Genomic DNA, 17,437 nt, shown 5'->3' with positions numbered 1-17,437 from the left:
CTGAGCGCATGAGCACACTGGGCCTGGCCGGTGGATTTGCCCAGGTGCTGGTTGGTGCCTGGCCTTCTTCGGGTTTGGTCCAGCACTTTTCTTGAAGACTGCTTCACCCCAATGCCAGGCCAGGCGGGGCCTTGCTGAGCCAAAAGTAAAGGAAACATGGCAGGGCTGGCGGAATGCTCCTCCAAACACCTGAGAGTGTTGTGTCCCATTGGATCCTGCAAGTTTTAAACAATAAAAGGTGTGAGGGTGGGGATCAAAGTACCCTCTGAGAGAGAGAGAAATAGTCTTCCAGAGCATCTAGGGTAGGGGTCCCCAAACTACAGCCCACGGGCCACATGCGGCCCCCTGAGGCCATTTATCCGGCCCCGCCGCACTTCTGGAAGGGGCACCTCTTTCATTGGTGGTCAGTGAGAGGAGCACATTGACCATCTCATTAGCCAAAAGCAGGTCCATAGTTCCCATTGAAATACTGGTCAGTTTGTTGATTTAAATTTACTTGTTCTTTATTTTAAATATTGTATTTGTTCCTGGTTTTTTTTTTGTTTTGTTTTGTTTTTTTTACTTTAAAATAAGATATGTGCAGTATGCATAGGGATTTGTTCATAGTTTTTTTATAGTCCGGCCCTCCAATGGTCTGAGGGACAGTGAACTGGCCCCCTGTGTAAAAAGTTTGGGGACTCCTGATCTAGGGGATCCCAGGGAGGAGCCAGGAGCCTGGGGCCCCCACTGACCCCGCAGCCTGGCCTGTCTCTTAGACCTGCAGCCCGTCACCTACTGCGAGCCAGCCTTCTGGTGCTCCATCTCCTACTACGAGCTGAACCAGCGCGTGGGGGAGACCTTCCACGCCTCGCAGCCGTCCATGACAGTGGATGGCTTCACCGACCCCTCCAACTCGGAACGCTTCTGCCTGGGGCTGCTCTCCAACGTCAACAGGAACGCGGCTGTGGAGCTCACGCGGAGGCACATCGGTAAGAAGCAGGGGGCAGGAGACAGCCGCCTCTCACCCCAGGGGCCTAGGTGCGGCCTCTGCACGGAACTCAAACCACCCCCACTGTGCTGTCCCTCCTGCTGGGAATCGGGGAGAGGACTCAGTCCCTCGTCCCCTCCCCCAAACTTTATACTGTCTTGTTTAGGGGCCAGATAGGTAGAGTTCAGGCGGCTTGGTCATTCTCACTCAGAGACACAGACAGAAAACTTGAAAGCCTTAGAGGAAAACACTTAACAGGGATAAGAAAGGGAAATATATTAAGAAAGGCAACATATGCAAGTCTCTTAATAAATATACACTTAAATTACTGATAGGTGGATACGTAAGTTGTCAGTCCTGCAGGTTTGATTTTTTTTATTTGTTAATCTCGTACATGATTATGATTATTCTAGAAAACTTATAAAAAGGAGAAAGATAAGAATGACCCACTGCTGGGACGCCACTGTTAGTGACATTCTGTCTTCCCACATCCAGGACACAGTGAAAGATCGCTTAGTGTAGGGCAGGGGTCTCAAACTCAACTCAGCATGTGGGCCGCAGAGCAAGATCACAGCCATTTGTTCGGCGGGCCGCACTAGGTCTACAAAAGGCAACTGTTACACTGTTACGCAACACTTTTCAGTGTCACAAAACGACCAGAAACTGTAGTTCGCATCACAACTGCTGTTAACTAAGCTAATATCTAGCTAGGATGCTAGAGAAATGAAAAATACAAGTAGGCCCCTAGGCTTACTTAATTTTATCCAAAATATTTTGAACTTCGTGGATTAGTCTGCGGGCCGCACAAAATTGTTTGGCTGGCCACATGCGGCCTGTGGGCCGCAAGTTTGAGACCCCTGGTGTAGGGAATAGGCCTTGTACTCATTCTCTGGTTTGCTCATAAAAGTGTCATGCTAAGGATATTCATAATTTTGCGATCCAGGGTCACTCAGAAGGCCGCACAGGTGGTGTAGTATTCCAGGGTCACTCAGAAGGCCGTACAGGTGGTATAGTATTCCAGGGTCACTCAGAAGGCCGTACAGGTGGTGTAGTATTCCAGGGTCACTCAGAAGGGCCGTACAGGTGGTGTGGCGGGTGCAGCGGCATGTTCCCCAGCACCATCCAGCCCCCGGGGTTAGTGGAGGGGCTTGAGGGCGGAGTCAGGACCTGGGCAGGGCAGCGGGGCCGCCTCCACGTGACCCAGACTGCACTGCTCTGCTGTCTTCAACCTTGGGCATTAACAGAAGGTTTCATTTGAAGAGAGGATCTTGTAGTTGAGAGAAGAAAAGTTTGGAAGCCACGGGTCTAGACCAGTGTGCTCATTTTCCAGGGAGTGATCTGATGGCCAGGAAGGGACGGAGCCCTGCGGGGGCCGTGTAGCAAGTGTGACACAGTCAGTGACGGGCAGCCCCCTGTCCCCGAGCCCACATCCTGCCCAGGTTACCCTCCACATATTTTACTTTGAAAAAGATACTGATCCTGGGGGTTACTGATTCTCTTTATTTTAAAAAACATTTCAAAAATTACCTTAAAATATATAATAAATGTTTTTGTTCTTTCAGTCTGGGGCTTCCCCCCCTCCCCCTCCCCCGCCCCCACCTCGCTCTTGATAGACATAACGCAGAGGTTCCTCCTTGTGAACCCCGAGTCTGTCCTGTAACACTGAACCGAGGAGCAGTGGGGAGCAGGTGGGGGATGGGGCGGTAGTGGGAGGAGGAGGCGCAGGAGAACCTCCAGTGGCTGTCAGGCTGTCGCCTGGTCTCCACCCCACCTGCCGTGGAGCCTGGAGCGTCTGGCTCACTTCCCAGGCCTCTGGGCCTCTTCCCTGGGAGCAGGAACGAGCCCTCCCCCCGCAGGAGAAGGGAACACCCCTGGCTACACGGAGGGCTCATTGTCAGAGTGTTTACGTAACTGCTTGAATTGCAGAGCCAATTTAAAAATAATTTCTGTCCATCTGGAGTGGATTTAAGAGATGAAGGAGAAGTAAATGATATAAGCCTATGGAATGTTTTAGAAAAATGCGTCGAGGGGAGAACAGTCCAGGGGTGGCACTAAGTCACCCCTGCCGCGAAGGCCTCCTGCGGGGTCTGCTGCCTCAGCGGGAAAGGAGCTCTTCAGGCTCACGGCAGGAATTCTGAATCTGGTCGGGGAGGGGACCCGGTAGTGGCAGGAAGCAGATAACACCTAGCAAACACTTGCTGTGTGTCTCGCAGCAACCCCATGAGGTAGGTGTTATTATTGTCCCCATCTTAACTTAGGCTCAGAGGTTGGAGAGAGTTGGCTGAGGCCTGTGGCTGGTCAGTGACAGAAACTATCGTGGAGACTTACCCCATGTTCTTCTCTCTCGTCATCTGCCTCCTCTGGCTTCAGGGACAGAGCATCCCCCAGCAACCCCCCGTGTGAGCTTAGGTTTGGGGTGTGGGTCCTGTGTGCCTGGTGGAAGCTGAGAAGAACTAGTCACTTGGGGCATCAATAGCTCTGCCCCTTTGCTGGCTGCAGCTGGCCCCGGGACCACCGTGTGGGGCCAGGCACCTGGTCTGGTCTGATCCCCAGTCTTTCTAGGGCGAGGCGTGCGGCTGTACTACATTGGAGGCGAGGTCTTCGCAGAGTGCCTCAGCGACAGCGCGATCTTTGTGCAGTCCCCCAACTGTAACCAGCGCTACGGCTGGCACCCGGCCACTGTCTGTAAGATCCCACCAGGTAAGAACGCCTCCACACCCCACTCCCTGAGGGCCACTCCCCTGCGTTGCGTGCCTGGGTTGCTGGAGAGGTTGCTTTTTATTCTGCCACTTTTTCCTCATCGGGGTTTGCACTGCCAACTGGGGCGGGGGGCTTCAGTGGGTTTTCTCTGTGCCTTCCCACCTTACTGGGCTCTGCCTGGCCCTCCAGGGAGCAGACACAGCATCTGGCGGATCTGCCTGTGATCCGTGGTACCTGCTTGTTGCCCCGTGTGCACAGATGCTCCGGCAGTTTCCTCCTTCCTTCCACTTACACATGCAACCTGGGGAAGGGGGGGGGGGTGCAGGAAGCCCTGCTACTGTCTCCACAGACCGTACGCACCAGCTGAGTATACAAGACAGACACAAATAGGTTTGATACATGATGCTAAGCATCAGGTGAGCAGCATGGATAAAGTACTCTTAGATCCAGGAGGAAATACACATATACCTCGGGATGGATCAGGGAAGCCTTGGTCGAGAGGCACAGACACGGGGTGATGCAGGGGTGAGGACTGTAGGGGCATTCCAGGCTGAGGGGGCAGTATAGGCAAAGCACTGTGACGGAGGGCAGGGCACTGTTGGGCAACACTCTGGCCGGAGGAGAGGCTATACGGAAGACAGTCAGGAGAAATGTTTAGAAAGCATGATGGGACCAGACCTCGTGGAAGGACATAAAAGGTTTGCTTTTATTCTGGGCACCAGTTGAGCGTTTTCTGGGCAGGACTGATGAATCCCACCTGGGCTCCATGAAGGGGTGTCAGGATGTCCCCCACAGGGTGTCTTGGAATGGGCCAAGTCTTGGCAGGAGACTGATTGCATCTGAGGCCTCTTGACTTCCAGCCCCGAGGCAGAGAGCCCCGGCCAAAGCCTGCTTCTCCCATGGCGTGCAGCCACGGGAAACACAGCCCACAGAACGTGGACCGTGACTGGCTGGGGGAGTGTGTGGCCCAGGCCAGGCCACTGACCATGATCGGGCGTGTGGGACATCTTTTCCTGCCCACCAACTAGCAGATTCTAGTGGAGCGGTGGGCCATGGGCGGGGTCACATGAAGAATGCAGACACGCTGAACCGCTAACAGTGCTCTGTCCCCAGAGCCCAGTGTGGCTGCGATGGAAGGGTGCATCCGTATCTCTGCTCTCACTCGGTCCCCTCCGGTTCCTCTGGCTGTCCAGGTGAGGAGGCTTATTGAGGAGAGACAGGTGCAGACAAGTTAAGCCACCTGCCCAAGGTCACCCAGCTTGTAAGTGGCTGAGCCAGGATGACCTGAGGATCAACTGCGACTCCCGAGTCGAGGGCTCTTCTGTTCTGGGCTCGGCTCCAGAGCGGGGCCTTCTTTCGGCCCTGCCTCACCACGCTTCCCGGTGGAGGAGAAAGCTAGAAGAGGAAGCTGGGCTGCATTCTTGGCATTCCGTCCACCCCCTTCTCCGGCCCTCCCCCATCTTTTCGGTGAGGGCTGACTTGGCTGTGGCAATGTTTGTTAGCTCATAGAATGTCAGCGCCGGGGTCCTCTGAGGCCAGCCCCTCGCCGGCCGCCGTGTAAAGGGACTCAGGCTTACAAAGTGAAAGTGACCAGCCCAGAGCCGCACAGCAAGATTAGGAGCCCAGTATTTGACCATGAATAAACTGTCACCTCAGCTCACCTTTTGGGCGTTTCCAACGTGTGCTTTTGTCTTTTATTTTTGTGGTGGACATATTCCTGGCACTCAGGCAGCAGGACTTCAAACAAGAGATTTGTTATAAACTTTCTTTGTGCCCGTCTCTAGTTTTACTGCCTGGAGAGTTAGACACGCACCTTCACTTGGCTGTGAATGTCACCCTGACCCAGCCTTGTGCCCAGAGGCCAAAATGTGGTCCAGATCGCTCACTCCCTCCTGGTTCTCACAGGAGGGGGATTCCTCAGAGGGGCTGGGTGGGAGGTGCCCTGGGACCCTGTGATGAGTAGAAGGCTAAGTACCCTGTCCACAGGCCTGTCTCGGCTGGCAGTCCTTCTGTCCAGTGGCAAGGTGGTCATTCTTCCCCAGGTGGTCAGCCATACTCCAGACAGCCTTGGGCATTGTGGCTTGGGCCCCTTGTCTTTCTGTGCCCTGGAGTCCTACCTTGGCCCCTTAGCCCAGGGCAGGACCCACCTTTCCAAACCATCTCTCTTGTTCTTGGTGGCCCACCTCACTGTCCCCAGTGTTCCCACAGCTCTAGGAGCTGGAGTTTGCAGGCCAGTATTTAATTCTGCCCCCCCCCCCCGTGTCAGCTGTACCCCCATTGAGATGGCAGTAGCTTCAAGGGCAGGGACTGAGGGGCTCGCCCCAAGCACAGTGCTGAGGGTGGAGTATCTGTACCACTTTGGCCGTGTGAGTTATGATGGTCAGGGTGACCCAGGGATGGCTTTAGCCCGGAGAAAAGCCCTGGATGCCTCCACCCTTTGTCCTCATGAGCTCCATTCTTATTCTGTTGGCAGGATGCAACCTGAAGATCTTCAACAACCAGGAGTTTGCTGCCCTCCTGGCTCAGTCTGTCAACCAAGGCTTCGAGGCTGTCTACCAGCTGACACGCATGTGCACCATCCGCATGAGCTTTGTCAAAGGCTGGGGAGCAGAGTACAGGTCAGCTGTGATGGCCACATGCCCCGGGGCCACAGGGGACTCAGAACACCACAGCAGGGGCTCCTCAGAGACGAGCTAGGCCTGCCCTCACCTGAAGGACAGAGACCCAGGATCAGAGAGAGGCCACAGCCGGGCAGGCTGGGGGGCCAAGTCACACTAGATAAGGAAGAGCTGAGCAGTGTTGGTGCAGCGCCTCACAGACACACGGGCTCCGTGTCATCCTCACCACAACCCTGGGCAGGAACATGGCATCATCCCCATTTGGGAACTAAGGCCCACAGGGGGAAAGTGAGAAAGCTGAGCCTAGAACGTGCCTTCTTGTTTTCTTCCTCATTGTTCGTTTTGGGCAGATGGGTCTAGAGCAGTGGTAGTCAACCTGGTCCCTACCGCCCACTAGTGGGCGTTCCAGCTTTCATGGTGGGCGGTAGCGGAGCAACCAAAGTATAAATAAAAAGATAGATTTAACTATAGTAAGTTGTTTTATAAAGATTTATTCTGCCAAACGTAGCGAAAATCCAACATAAAGTACTTGGTAAGTAATTATTACTATATGCTTTAACTTGCTGTAACTCTGCTTTATAAATTGTATAGGGTAAAGTTACTTCCCTACTTTATAAATCACCATTACAGTGGAACCGGTAGGCGGTTAGAAAATTTTACTACTAACAGAGATACAAAAGTGGGTGGTCGGTATAAAAAGGTTTGACTGCCCCTGGTCTAGAACAACCCTCTCCAGGGAGTCAAGTTTTCATCTCTTCGTTCCTTCTCTCCTCCGTGGTTCCATCTCTGACTTGGGTGACCCTGAGCATCTAATATGAAATAACTGAGAGCTAGGTAAAGGAGGAGAGGTGGGTAGTCATAAAGGAACAAAGTTGACTTGCTCAGAAAGAAACAGCATCTTTCAGAATTTCAGATACTGATTTAACCCTCACACTGGTCAGGACTGACCTGGTCTGTCTGTTGGGTCTCTCAGACACTCTGGCTGGGCTTAGAGGATCCAGTCCCTTCTCTTTCACACCTGGATAAAGGTTTCCTGAGAGGCAGGGCTGTGTGCCCCTTTGCCCCCACCCCCTGCCCAGCTCTGAGCCGAGGCAGACTCAGAGGTACCCACACATCAGCAGGAGCCAGCGCCTTGCAAGTTACTCTCCCTTCTCTTCATTTTTCCAGATGTTTGGAATCCATTTTGTTTTGCAGTCATTCTGCACCCAAGCCAAACCCATTTCAATATTGGCTCTGGGCCACCGTTTATAATGAAATCCAGATGAGCATGACTTATGGAAAGTCAGATTCTCATTAGAGGATTTCGGTCCGTAAAATCCTCTTCCATTTACCGTATTTTAGCTGCTGTTCCCTGTGTCTGCCTCACAGTGCCAGGGAACAAAGTACCTTGGTCTGTGGGGGTCTCTCTGAGATGCAGGCTGAGTGGCCAATTGAGCAATTAAAGGGGTCAGAACTCAGGGGAACTAACAGCACAGTTATGCTGGTCTGAAAAGATTAACCCAGGCCCAAAGGCTGAGCCCAAGGGATGATTTAGTCCACCTTTTAGCCCTGGCTGCAATCACTTGGGGAACAGAGTTGGGAGGTTAGAAAATTTGTGTGTGTGTGTATGTGCGTGTGTGTGTGTGTGTATGTATATATATATACACATACACACACACACGCACATATATATATATATATGTATATTTAGTGGGGAGGGGAAATACTTAAAGATGGGCCCCATGGAAAAGAACCAGAGGGAGATCCATTTGTTCTTGCATTCAGACTGCAGTCCTAGCCCTCCCCACCCCGGGTGAAGAGAGGAGGGCGGTGCCCCCAGGCCGGCGGCCTGGCATGGCACCTCGGCCCTCCAGCCTCCAGTGCTGGGAAGAGGCCCCTTGGTGGCGGAAGCCTTTCTCTGGGGGCTGTATCTCTGGGCAGGACATAGTACCGGCACACCCCGTCCTGTGCGGCCCACCACGTCCCTGCCACCTGGCAGCACCACCGAGCAGCCGGACTGGCAGGCGCGGCCCCTTCCCAGAACAGTCTTGCCCTCCCTCTGCCTCTTGGGCCAAGGAGAGTAAGGTTTCATCCCTTCTTTCTGTGAGGTGGCCGAAAGCAGGCCCAGAGCCCAGGCCTCTCACCTCCAGCTGGCACCAGTGCCTCCGGCCTCAGCAGATAGCCTTTGCTCAGTGGAGGCCTTTGGGAGATCGCCTGCGAGCTGCGTCATCAACCAGCCTGAATTTAGACAAAGTGCTTTGGGGAAAAGAAACGTGTGGTGTGCCTTGGTTTTTTCCAGTAATTGTTTCATGGCTTGCTCTGCTCGTAAGATTTTCCAAAATAAGGCCATAGATGGGAATTATATCAGCACATTGGGAACCGACGGCATGTGGACTCTGTCGGCGCCTTGTAAAAAACACCCTTCAGTCAGACAGACACACATCACCGTGGCCTACTGGGGCTGGGCCGGGGCTGGAGATGGGGGAACTGGGGTGCCCATTCAGGACACCAGATAGGATCCAGGGAAACATTTGTTCACGCTGCAGGTTCTCTGGCAGGGTCCTGTCACAGCAACTGGAGGGCCTCTGGGGTACCCTAGAATTTGCCTTCTGTGTTTAACACTTTGAGGGCCATCTCCTTCCCTGTCACGAGAAACCGATTCACTCAAAGCTCTTCAGGGCTGGGAGAGGTTGGCTTGGCAAATTATTGGTACCTCCTTTAGGGCACTTGGGGTTTAGCAAGGCAGGACCTATTTCTGTGTCTGGCAAGAAGATTGTCATCAAAGCAGGAAAAGATGTACTGGCTGATGTGTGTGTCCTTTTGGATATTTTTAAAATCTCCCACCCCTTTCCCTTTCCCCTGTAGGAGACAGACAGTGACCAGCACCCCCTGCTGGATCGAGCTGCACCTGAATGGGCCTTTGCAATGGCTTGACAAGGTCCTCACCCAGATGGGCTCCCCAAGCATCCGTTGTTCCAGTGTGTCTTAGAGACATTGTGTGTGAAGGGGGAGGGTTGGGAGGGCGGGCTTGGGTAAAATGGCCACGTAGGAGGTGGAGAGAATTGGAACTCAACTCACTGTTGTCAAGAAGAAGAAAATTTTCTCCCTCAACCGAAGTGGCACCAACCTGTTCTCCAAAACACAAAAGCAAACCCAGAGATGGTTTTCTGAACAGCAGTGTCTGCTGAACACATCGGCCTTCTGGCCCGTTTGAAGGGCAAGAAATGGCTTCTGCTTTGGTGGCTTGAGCAAACAGGTAGTATGTCACCACCTACCACCTCCCCCCAACCCCTTCTTTTTTAATGACAAGCAATCTGGGATGTCACTGTCCAACAGGAAACGGCCCTCTGTTCAGGACTGGAGTATGGAGTTCACCTCGAGTGTTCTTGGTAGGGAAAAGCCCGCAGGGGTGTGAACAAACTTCATGCCCTGCCCTCTGGCATGTTTGACAAATGCCTCTTGAACTGAGCATAGTGAGCCCTAGCTCTCCCTCCACAGACCCCGCACTGGGAGCTGGACTGACTGGGGTGGGGAGGGGCTTGTCTCCTTGCCCTCTGAGCATACCGACTGGTGTGAGCCAGTGTGTTCAAACCACGCAGGGACAGTGGGAAGAGTTGGTGAGAGACCTCTTCTTTCAAAACTCTCTTAAATTTGTCCTTTCTCACTTTGAGCAGTTGGAAGAATCTGCTGAGGTTCAGTGCATATGCAGTGTATAGTTTATCACATTAATCTCAGAGAGATTTGAATTATGTGAAGTATTCACATAAAGAAGCATTGCGGAGTGATGGTTTGGGCTAAAGGTAAGCTCTACGTCGGGTGGGTCCCAGAAAGAGCTCACTTTGTATTCTCATGCATTCGGCTATCGGTTTATGTAGTCAGTTGCATTAATTAAATGAACTTTATCCTGTGCTCTTTTAATGTTTGTTTTATACATTTAAAAAATCCTGGGTTGGCGCACTGACTGGGAAACCAGAGTGGGACCCAGCACCTTCTCCCCCAAGGTGAAGCTTCTGTGGGTTTTGTTGAGAAAACACCTGCTGGCAATTTTGGAAGCTGAAATTAACAGAAGCAAATTCACCAGAAGGGCAGAGTCTCAGGCCAGCACAGGCATATGAAAGGGCTATTAAAATTTTTTTACACCTCTGAAAATTGCAGTCTTGGTGCAGAGAGGTCTGTCATCTTTCCCCTGGGGTATAAGATTATCTAGTTGATGCTAGAGGATTATCAGTGACAACTCTAGCAGTTATATTGTGTAATAAGTACTGCTCCCAGTGGCAATTAGTGAGAAAACTATTATAAATTACTTCAACTGGAAAAAGTGAGCCCTTTTGCAGAATACAGCAGACAGAATTGCCACTTGCAATTGGTACTTTATTCTTTGCTGCTGTTTTTGTATGAAATGACTTATCCCATATTTTTGCATGGATTTCTACCAGAAAAAATAAAGGGATTTCCTATGGAAGTCCTGTCTTAGGGCCAGGTGAAGGGAAGAAAGTGTCTACTTTTGGCAGGCTATCAACCTCAAATGTGATGGCATTTCTGATGCTCTATGAAGATGTTGGGCACTTCCTGGTGCGGCACCTGTAGGATCCTTTGTCTGTGAAGCTCCAGCCTTGAGGTCTGCAGCCTCCTGAGAACACAGGAAGAGATGGGAGGAGCCCCTGCCAGACCTGTGCTAGACTTCTGGCAGGGCTATGGACACAGAACCGAGACAATGCAAACCGCTTGTTCCACCTGAGGGCCAACTATTCTGTGTCTGAAATTTGTGCCTGGTGTGATATGATCTGTGGACTGCTTGTTACAGAGACAGGAAGCCACCTGAACCTCTGGGATGTGCACTCACGCTCCCGGTCATGTCTGAGACTGGTGGTATGCATTATTCCATTTGGGCCTCTCCTAAAAGCCATTGGCAGCGGTTCCCAAGGGCCTGCACTATCCACCTGCTCCATGATCCTGTGAGGGCTGCCTATGGCACACAGCTGTTCTCCAGGTACTTGGCAACTAGCTTCAGGTACAGCCCAATTTTGGTGATTCCGTGGTCACATTTGGTTACATTTGGAAGATGTCTCAGAACCCTCAATGATTTGTTTTTCCAAAAGCTACTTACTTGGTCCTTTTTCTTTATAGACTAGACCACGGGAGGAGGCAGCGTAAGAAAATGTAGGTAAGCCCACCTTTGGCACCACTGAAAATAAGTTTGGTCTTACCCAGAAGTTAGGACCTGGCGGCTGCAGAGATGCTTGAGGACGTGTTTAATATTAGTGTCCTTTCTTTGTCACAAACTAGTTTTTAAAATCCCGTTGCATGAAAGGCATTTATACATTTAAAAATTTTTTAAAGGACAGCTGAAAGGGGCAAGAGGAAACAAGGGCAGTTCTAGAGAGGTGACAGTAGCCGTCCAGGCTACATGGCAAGGCGTGTGCGCCGTTTCCCAGCCTAGGCTCTGCGCCAGGCCCCTTCACCTTGCCGCTGGGAGCAGCTAGCCTCGGGGCGGGGCACGGGTTCTCAGCTGCAGCACCTCCCCTCGGGAGCCGACTTCTATTCCCTTTCCTCTCCTCCCCCTTTCAAACTTTATTTAGTAACTTAGATCCTTCCAGCACAAACGTAGGTAGCCGCCCCAGAGGGCTCTGGTTACAGGCCTGTGCTGGAACATCATCTCAGTTGGCCACCTTCCTGGCAGGCTGTAGATCTCACATTTTGAGACAAGCCTAGAGTCAAGAGCAGGGACTTTGACTCTTAGGGAGCACACACATGAGGGCAAGGCTGCTGGCAGACTTTTCCATTGTCCTTATGTTGTCTGCGTTGTATTTTTTTATTGACCGTGATTATTTTTTTAAAATCATTGTTAATGTATTGGAATGAGCCGTAGCACGTCTCTTGTTCTTAGTTTTTGTTTTTTCTCCATCTCCCCCTGGCTTTCTAGAGTTTGGACATATTCCAGGGCCGCATGCTTTTACTCAAACCACAGAAAAAGGTTTTCTTTTAGTAGTGTGCACATGTCATGCATGGATGGGAGTAGTCTGGGAAAGGCAGGTATCTGGTTTCATCCTGAGCCCCAAGCTGCCATTTCTGAGGCTCCTGGTGGTCTCTGCTGGGCAAGCACTCTGTTAGGCCGCTCCCGGTAGTCCTTAAAAGGTGAGCAAGAAAAAGGAATCTGCAGACTGCTCCCAAGACTATTTACCAGTAGCGAGCGGGCATGAGTTTAGTTTTGGACCCTTTGTCTTACTGTGTGACTTTAAAGTGGCAGAGTTGAGACTGTTCCCAACATCTACATGTCCCCACTCTCCCAGAAAACCTCAACATAGCTAAATTGTACCACTTTTCTTTGTGTGGCATCATGTTTCCTTCTAGAACCCCTTCAAATAAGTCTTCAAAATCTATGTCACCCTTTTAAAGAGTCTCAGACTCTTCTTAAGTGGATGGGAAAGCAGAAACATTGACAGAGGACATGGATCAAAAAGGAAGATGAGGCATCTCTGATGGCAGGGTGCCAGTCTGTGGGGAAATGGCCTATCATGTAAACTGGATTGAGAAATTCTCAGTGATTCTGTAACTGATTTTTCTTTTTTATGCTCAAGTAATGTACACTCTTGCATCCTGGTGTTTTATATTTATGTAATAATTTCTTAAAACCATCAAGACAACTATTTAATTTTTTGGAAGAAAGTTGGCAAGGTCTCTCCCCTGGAGGACACTGGCTGGGAGAGCTGGGGCACAGCCAGTTCTGAATGTGGGTTGAGGGCACAGAGGCTTTTTCTGGCTCAGCATCCAGACACACCAGCCCGGGCTCGCTAATCATGTCGCGGCGTGTGACAACAGGCAGCTCCATGTCCTCTCCCTTCACGGGGGCGAGAACTTCGCACGCAGAGGGCTGGAGCCCCATTCTCCATGGCGCCCTCACCCCTCACTCCTGCAGCCAGGCTGCTCCTTCGGGACTCGGGCGCGTTTGGTGGGGGAGGAGAACACGGACGATGTTCCCTTCACTTCTCAGCCAGCCTGACCTTCTAATACTTTTGTAAAAAGCATGTATGTATTTATAGTGTTTTAGATTTTTCTAACTTTTGTATCTTAAGAGCAGAGCACCCGTTTAAGCATTGTACTATTGTTAAAGATTTGTGTCCCCTCTGTCCTTCTCTTCCTCCTGTAAGTGCCCTTCTAATAAACTTGTCATTGAAAAGCTCCTGCACCAGGAGCTCAGTCTCATTCCTGCTGCCATGTCTGGGTTAGGAGAAGAAAGACCACAAGGGAACCCAGTGGGGCACCAGGGTCAAAGGTCTCTAAGCCCAGATGTCCTTTGGCCAAGGATGTGCCGAGCCACCTTGTGCCACAGGCTCAGGTCATCAGCCACCACCTCACTCCCTCACCGAGGGCGACAGCAGTGGTGGCCCACCCACCAGGGACGGCAGGAGCCCTGGGTCAGCTGAGTCGAAGTCGGCAGCGCCCCCACGTGCACCGTCCTGCTCGCCAGGCTCCCCGCAGGGAAGTGCTGCCTCTGCGTGAGGCCCAGGGCTGCCGTCTCTGCTCGGCCACTTCGCGTTCATGCCCTGCGTTTAAAGGCCTCGACAAATGATTAGCTGCCACCAGACTATCTTCCCACAGGCATGGACGTAGTTTTAGATTCATAAATAAGTAGGTTTCCACACTTTCCAACTCAGATGACTTTGTTAGCTCCTGTGAAAAGTCATTTTAAATTCAAAACCTCCCAAGAAGAAAGACTTCAAAATTGTTTCCCTGGCTGAATCTTACACTGGCCCCAGATGATGTGGATTAAAAACCAGGATAATTAAAACATTTTGGAGGAGGAGGACGGCATGGGGCTGGAACAGGCCTTTAGCTGGGCCTCTTCTACAGCAGCTTCCCTCCAAGGGCCTCAGAGTGCAAACGCCCCCACACCGGGCGGGAGGCGGGCTCACAGCGAGGCACCCAGGGCAGCAAACTCGGCTTCCATGAACTGCATTCCAGTCCTACTTCGGTGATTATTTGGCCAGTTCTCTCCTGCCCCTTAGACAGTTCCCCCCCATGGTTTTATCTAATCTGTATTTCTCAGCAAATGAAGCTCACCCCCACACCTTGAACCTGTTCCTTGAGCTCCACAACTTTATATTCCAGCTACCTGTTAAACATATGAAACGGCACACCCCCAAACTCAATCATCGTCCACCGCACTTGAGCCAGCTCCCTTTTCAGCTGCCCATTTCATCAGTAGCCCTCCACAGCCCCCTCCCCCAGCTCCAAGTCCCTAGCCGCCCTGCACATCTCTTCCTTGCGCCCCATCGACTGTGCTGCAGCCGCCCGCTGATGAAACCCCCCTTTCAGAAAGGCCGGACTTCCTAAACGGCCTGGTTCCCCCTGGCCGGCACACAACCTCCGCCTTTCCTTGGGCCTGCATCTCCTGCCGGGTGGTGTTTCCAGACCACTGTATGTGTTCTTGACATTCCTCCCCGCGTGATCTCATCTGCTCTCATGATTTCAAGCCACATAAATGCTAATGACTCCCAAATCAGTATTTACAGCCCAGACATCAATCCCAGGCTTCAGACTTGTAGCCAACAGCCTGTTGGCTACTGGTAGGTGGAGGTGCCCCAAGTACCTCAAACTCCTAATTTTAAAAGCGAATTCATCATTGCTCTTAAACCATCTCCCTCTCCTTTGGCCTTCAGCCCCACTTTTGGCTGGACCGTTTACCCACCCTATAGCCACAGAAGTTGTAGGCGTCCACTCTCCCTCACCCCCTCTATTCAATCAGTCCAGTTTCCCGCTTTCATTACCCAACACAGCAGGTCCCCTGGCACTCAGACAACTGCTCCAGCTTCATAAGCGCTCTCCTGGCCTCCAGCCTGCTTTTCTGTGAGTGCATCATACACACCACCTCCAGTGACCTACCTGACCTGAGATAACCCCTCCCCCACAGCACAAATGCTAAGGTCTTTAATATAGACCATGTGACTTCATCATTTGGCCCCTATGCAGCTCTCACAGCTGGCTGCCTGAGACCCTGTCTGGGCACTGAACCCTTCCCCAGTCTCCAGCCCCTGCCCCAGCCTATCTGACATGTGCCACCAGTTCACCTGGCTAACTTTCACTATTGCTTGGGCTTCAGACATCCCAGGAAGCCCTCTGTGAATCTCTCCACATTCTCAAGTGTGTGTTAACTATGACTGTCTCGTCCTCCAGGCTGTGAGTTCCGTGAGGGCAGTTTATATCTTATTCTAATGCCCCCACACATTTAACCACCACATAGTTTTGTTAAATGAGTCAATTAGAGCCCGTATCTAGTAGATTCTACCTTAGCAATATCTTTTGCATCCATTTCCACTACGCTACTCTATAGTAAGTCCTTATATATAGCTGAAGGAATACCACTAAAACACAGTTCCTGATGTCCTTTTATCAGATGGCAGATTCAGGGCAAAATTACCACCATTCTATTTCTCTATGCATGGTAAAAACCACTAGTCACAGTGCTGGGTGCATTCTCAGCCCTAGAATCTGCAGCACTGCTGCCCAGGCAAACAGTGCTAATCAATTAGCACTGGCTAATACTCTAGCCAGATTCCCCTGGGATGTAACTATGGTTAGACATCCTTTCCACTCCAGAGTAGGCACGGACTCCACCAAAGTAGGACTTCAAGGTTCTCTCCAACATCACTCAGTCCTTGTCTACCACCACTTCCCTAACTGGTCTGCTGGGGCTTTCCCAGCCTAGCCCCTGGCAGGATCTCCACGCCTTTGTTCATCCTGTCACTTCCACTAAGAGCTCTGCTGCCTCTTATTATTCTTCCAGCTCAATTCAAGCATCACTTCCTCAAAGTCAGTGGATCTCAAAGTGTGGTCAGTGGCCAGCAACATCAGTATCACCTGGGAAGTTAGAAACAGTTTCTCAGCCTACTGAATCAGAGAGGTGGGCCCTCCGGGTGATTCTAGTGGGCTCAAGTTTAACCACTGTTCGAGATGCAGCTTGTGCTCCCGCCAAGCCCCTCTGCTCTACTTCCAGGGCGCTCTGACATTCTGCACAGCAGTCTACCTTTTGTGCCCTCATCTTGCTTGTCCCCTCCTTCCACCGAGTTGGATGACGAGCTCCTAGAGCAGAGAATCTACACCCTTACCAGGTCTGCAGCCTCTGCCGCACCTGGTACGGGCTAGCACCAAAGAAGTTCCCAGTGTTGGCTGGACCCTGGATCCTTGTTTCAGCAGGTTAAAGGGACAGGTTTGTTGCTCCTTCTCACCTCTGAGGCCTTCTAATGTGACCATTTATGACCTGTGAGGATGTCCTGGAGCAGCAGGACAGATGCTGACCAAGTCCCTGGGCTCAGAGGAAGAGAATCTTTTCTCTGCCAAATTATGCCGTTTTCACACAGTTCCTACCCCAGGCCTTGCAAAGTCCACATTTTTGTAGCACTAAAGCCACCTGGTTGACAAGATAAAGGGGAGAGGCAATGATTGTTCACATCCTTCATAGGAGAGAACCAGGGAGCTGATCATGAACTGCTGTATGTGACCTTTTTGTGCCTCCCAAATTTGTTGTTATGGGGGAAGAGTATTTGAGTCTATCAAAATATACACAAAAATATTAAAGGGGTCTATAGAAAGAAGTTTTTTCTTCCCAAACCTGTGTTCCAAAGATGCAGTAATAACCATTAAGTCCAGGCTTTGAATCAATACTTTTCCAACCAGAAACAAAGTAGAACTAAGCTATTAACTACTAATTCTTCATTCTGCCAATAAGAAACACCTCAGAGTAGAGCAAGACACTCCTCTGCTAGAACTGTAACATACATACACACTTAAATCTGAAGATATCTACATTAAGAGAAACACCTGTGATATTAATAACAGACATGTAGCTAATGCCTAAAACATAAAACTTAAGAGCCTTTCAACAGAGCTTATATGCCAAAGGTGCAAGCTGGGATCACTAAACCCAACCCCAAGTGGAATCTAAATCAGAACTAGAACTTCGCCCTGCACAGTCAGCATGCTACTTTTATGAGTCACACGAATTATGGGCAAGTTAGTAGGGTGTTGTTTTCAAGCCAATCCTGTACTAAGGTGGGTCCACTTGACCAGATTTTTTACATTTTCTCTACCTACAATCTTTTAACAAGATTTAACATTAAATGACAGGATGCTGTAGCTAAATTGTCTTATCTATTTTTAAACTGGGGGGAAGGGG

General features: G+C 50.9%; 1 protein-coding gene across 2 annotated transcripts in view; it reads left to right on the top strand.

Moving 5' to 3' along the window:
* Positions 1–13,467, top strand: part of SMAD3 (SMAD family member 3) — a 128,828-nt gene extending 115,361 nt beyond the window's left edge. For both annotated transcript variants that reach the window (XM_066388124.1, XM_066388125.1), the window contains exons 6-9: positions 756–968; positions 3,530–3,667; positions 6,141–6,285; positions 9,130–13,467. In XM_066388124.1, the coding sequence (XP_066244221.1) occupies positions 756–968; positions 3,530–3,667; positions 6,141–6,285; positions 9,130–9,253 (620 nt within the window). In that variant the 3' untranslated portion in view covers positions 9,254–13,467. The remainder of the gene's footprint in view (positions 1–755; positions 969–3,529; positions 3,668–6,140; positions 6,286–9,129) is intronic.
* Positions 13,468–17,437: the final 3,970 nt, after the last annotated feature.

This window comes from Saccopteryx leptura, chromosome 6 (genome assembly GCF_036850995.1).
Source record: "Saccopteryx leptura isolate mSacLep1 chromosome 6, mSacLep1_pri_phased_curated, whole genome shotgun sequence".
Classification (NCBI taxonomy): domain Eukaryota; kingdom Metazoa; phylum Chordata; class Mammalia; order Chiroptera; family Emballonuridae; genus Saccopteryx; species Saccopteryx leptura.
The sequence above is the reverse complement of the archived record's forward strand: the minus strand, read 5'-3'. Positions and strand labels throughout refer to the sequence as shown.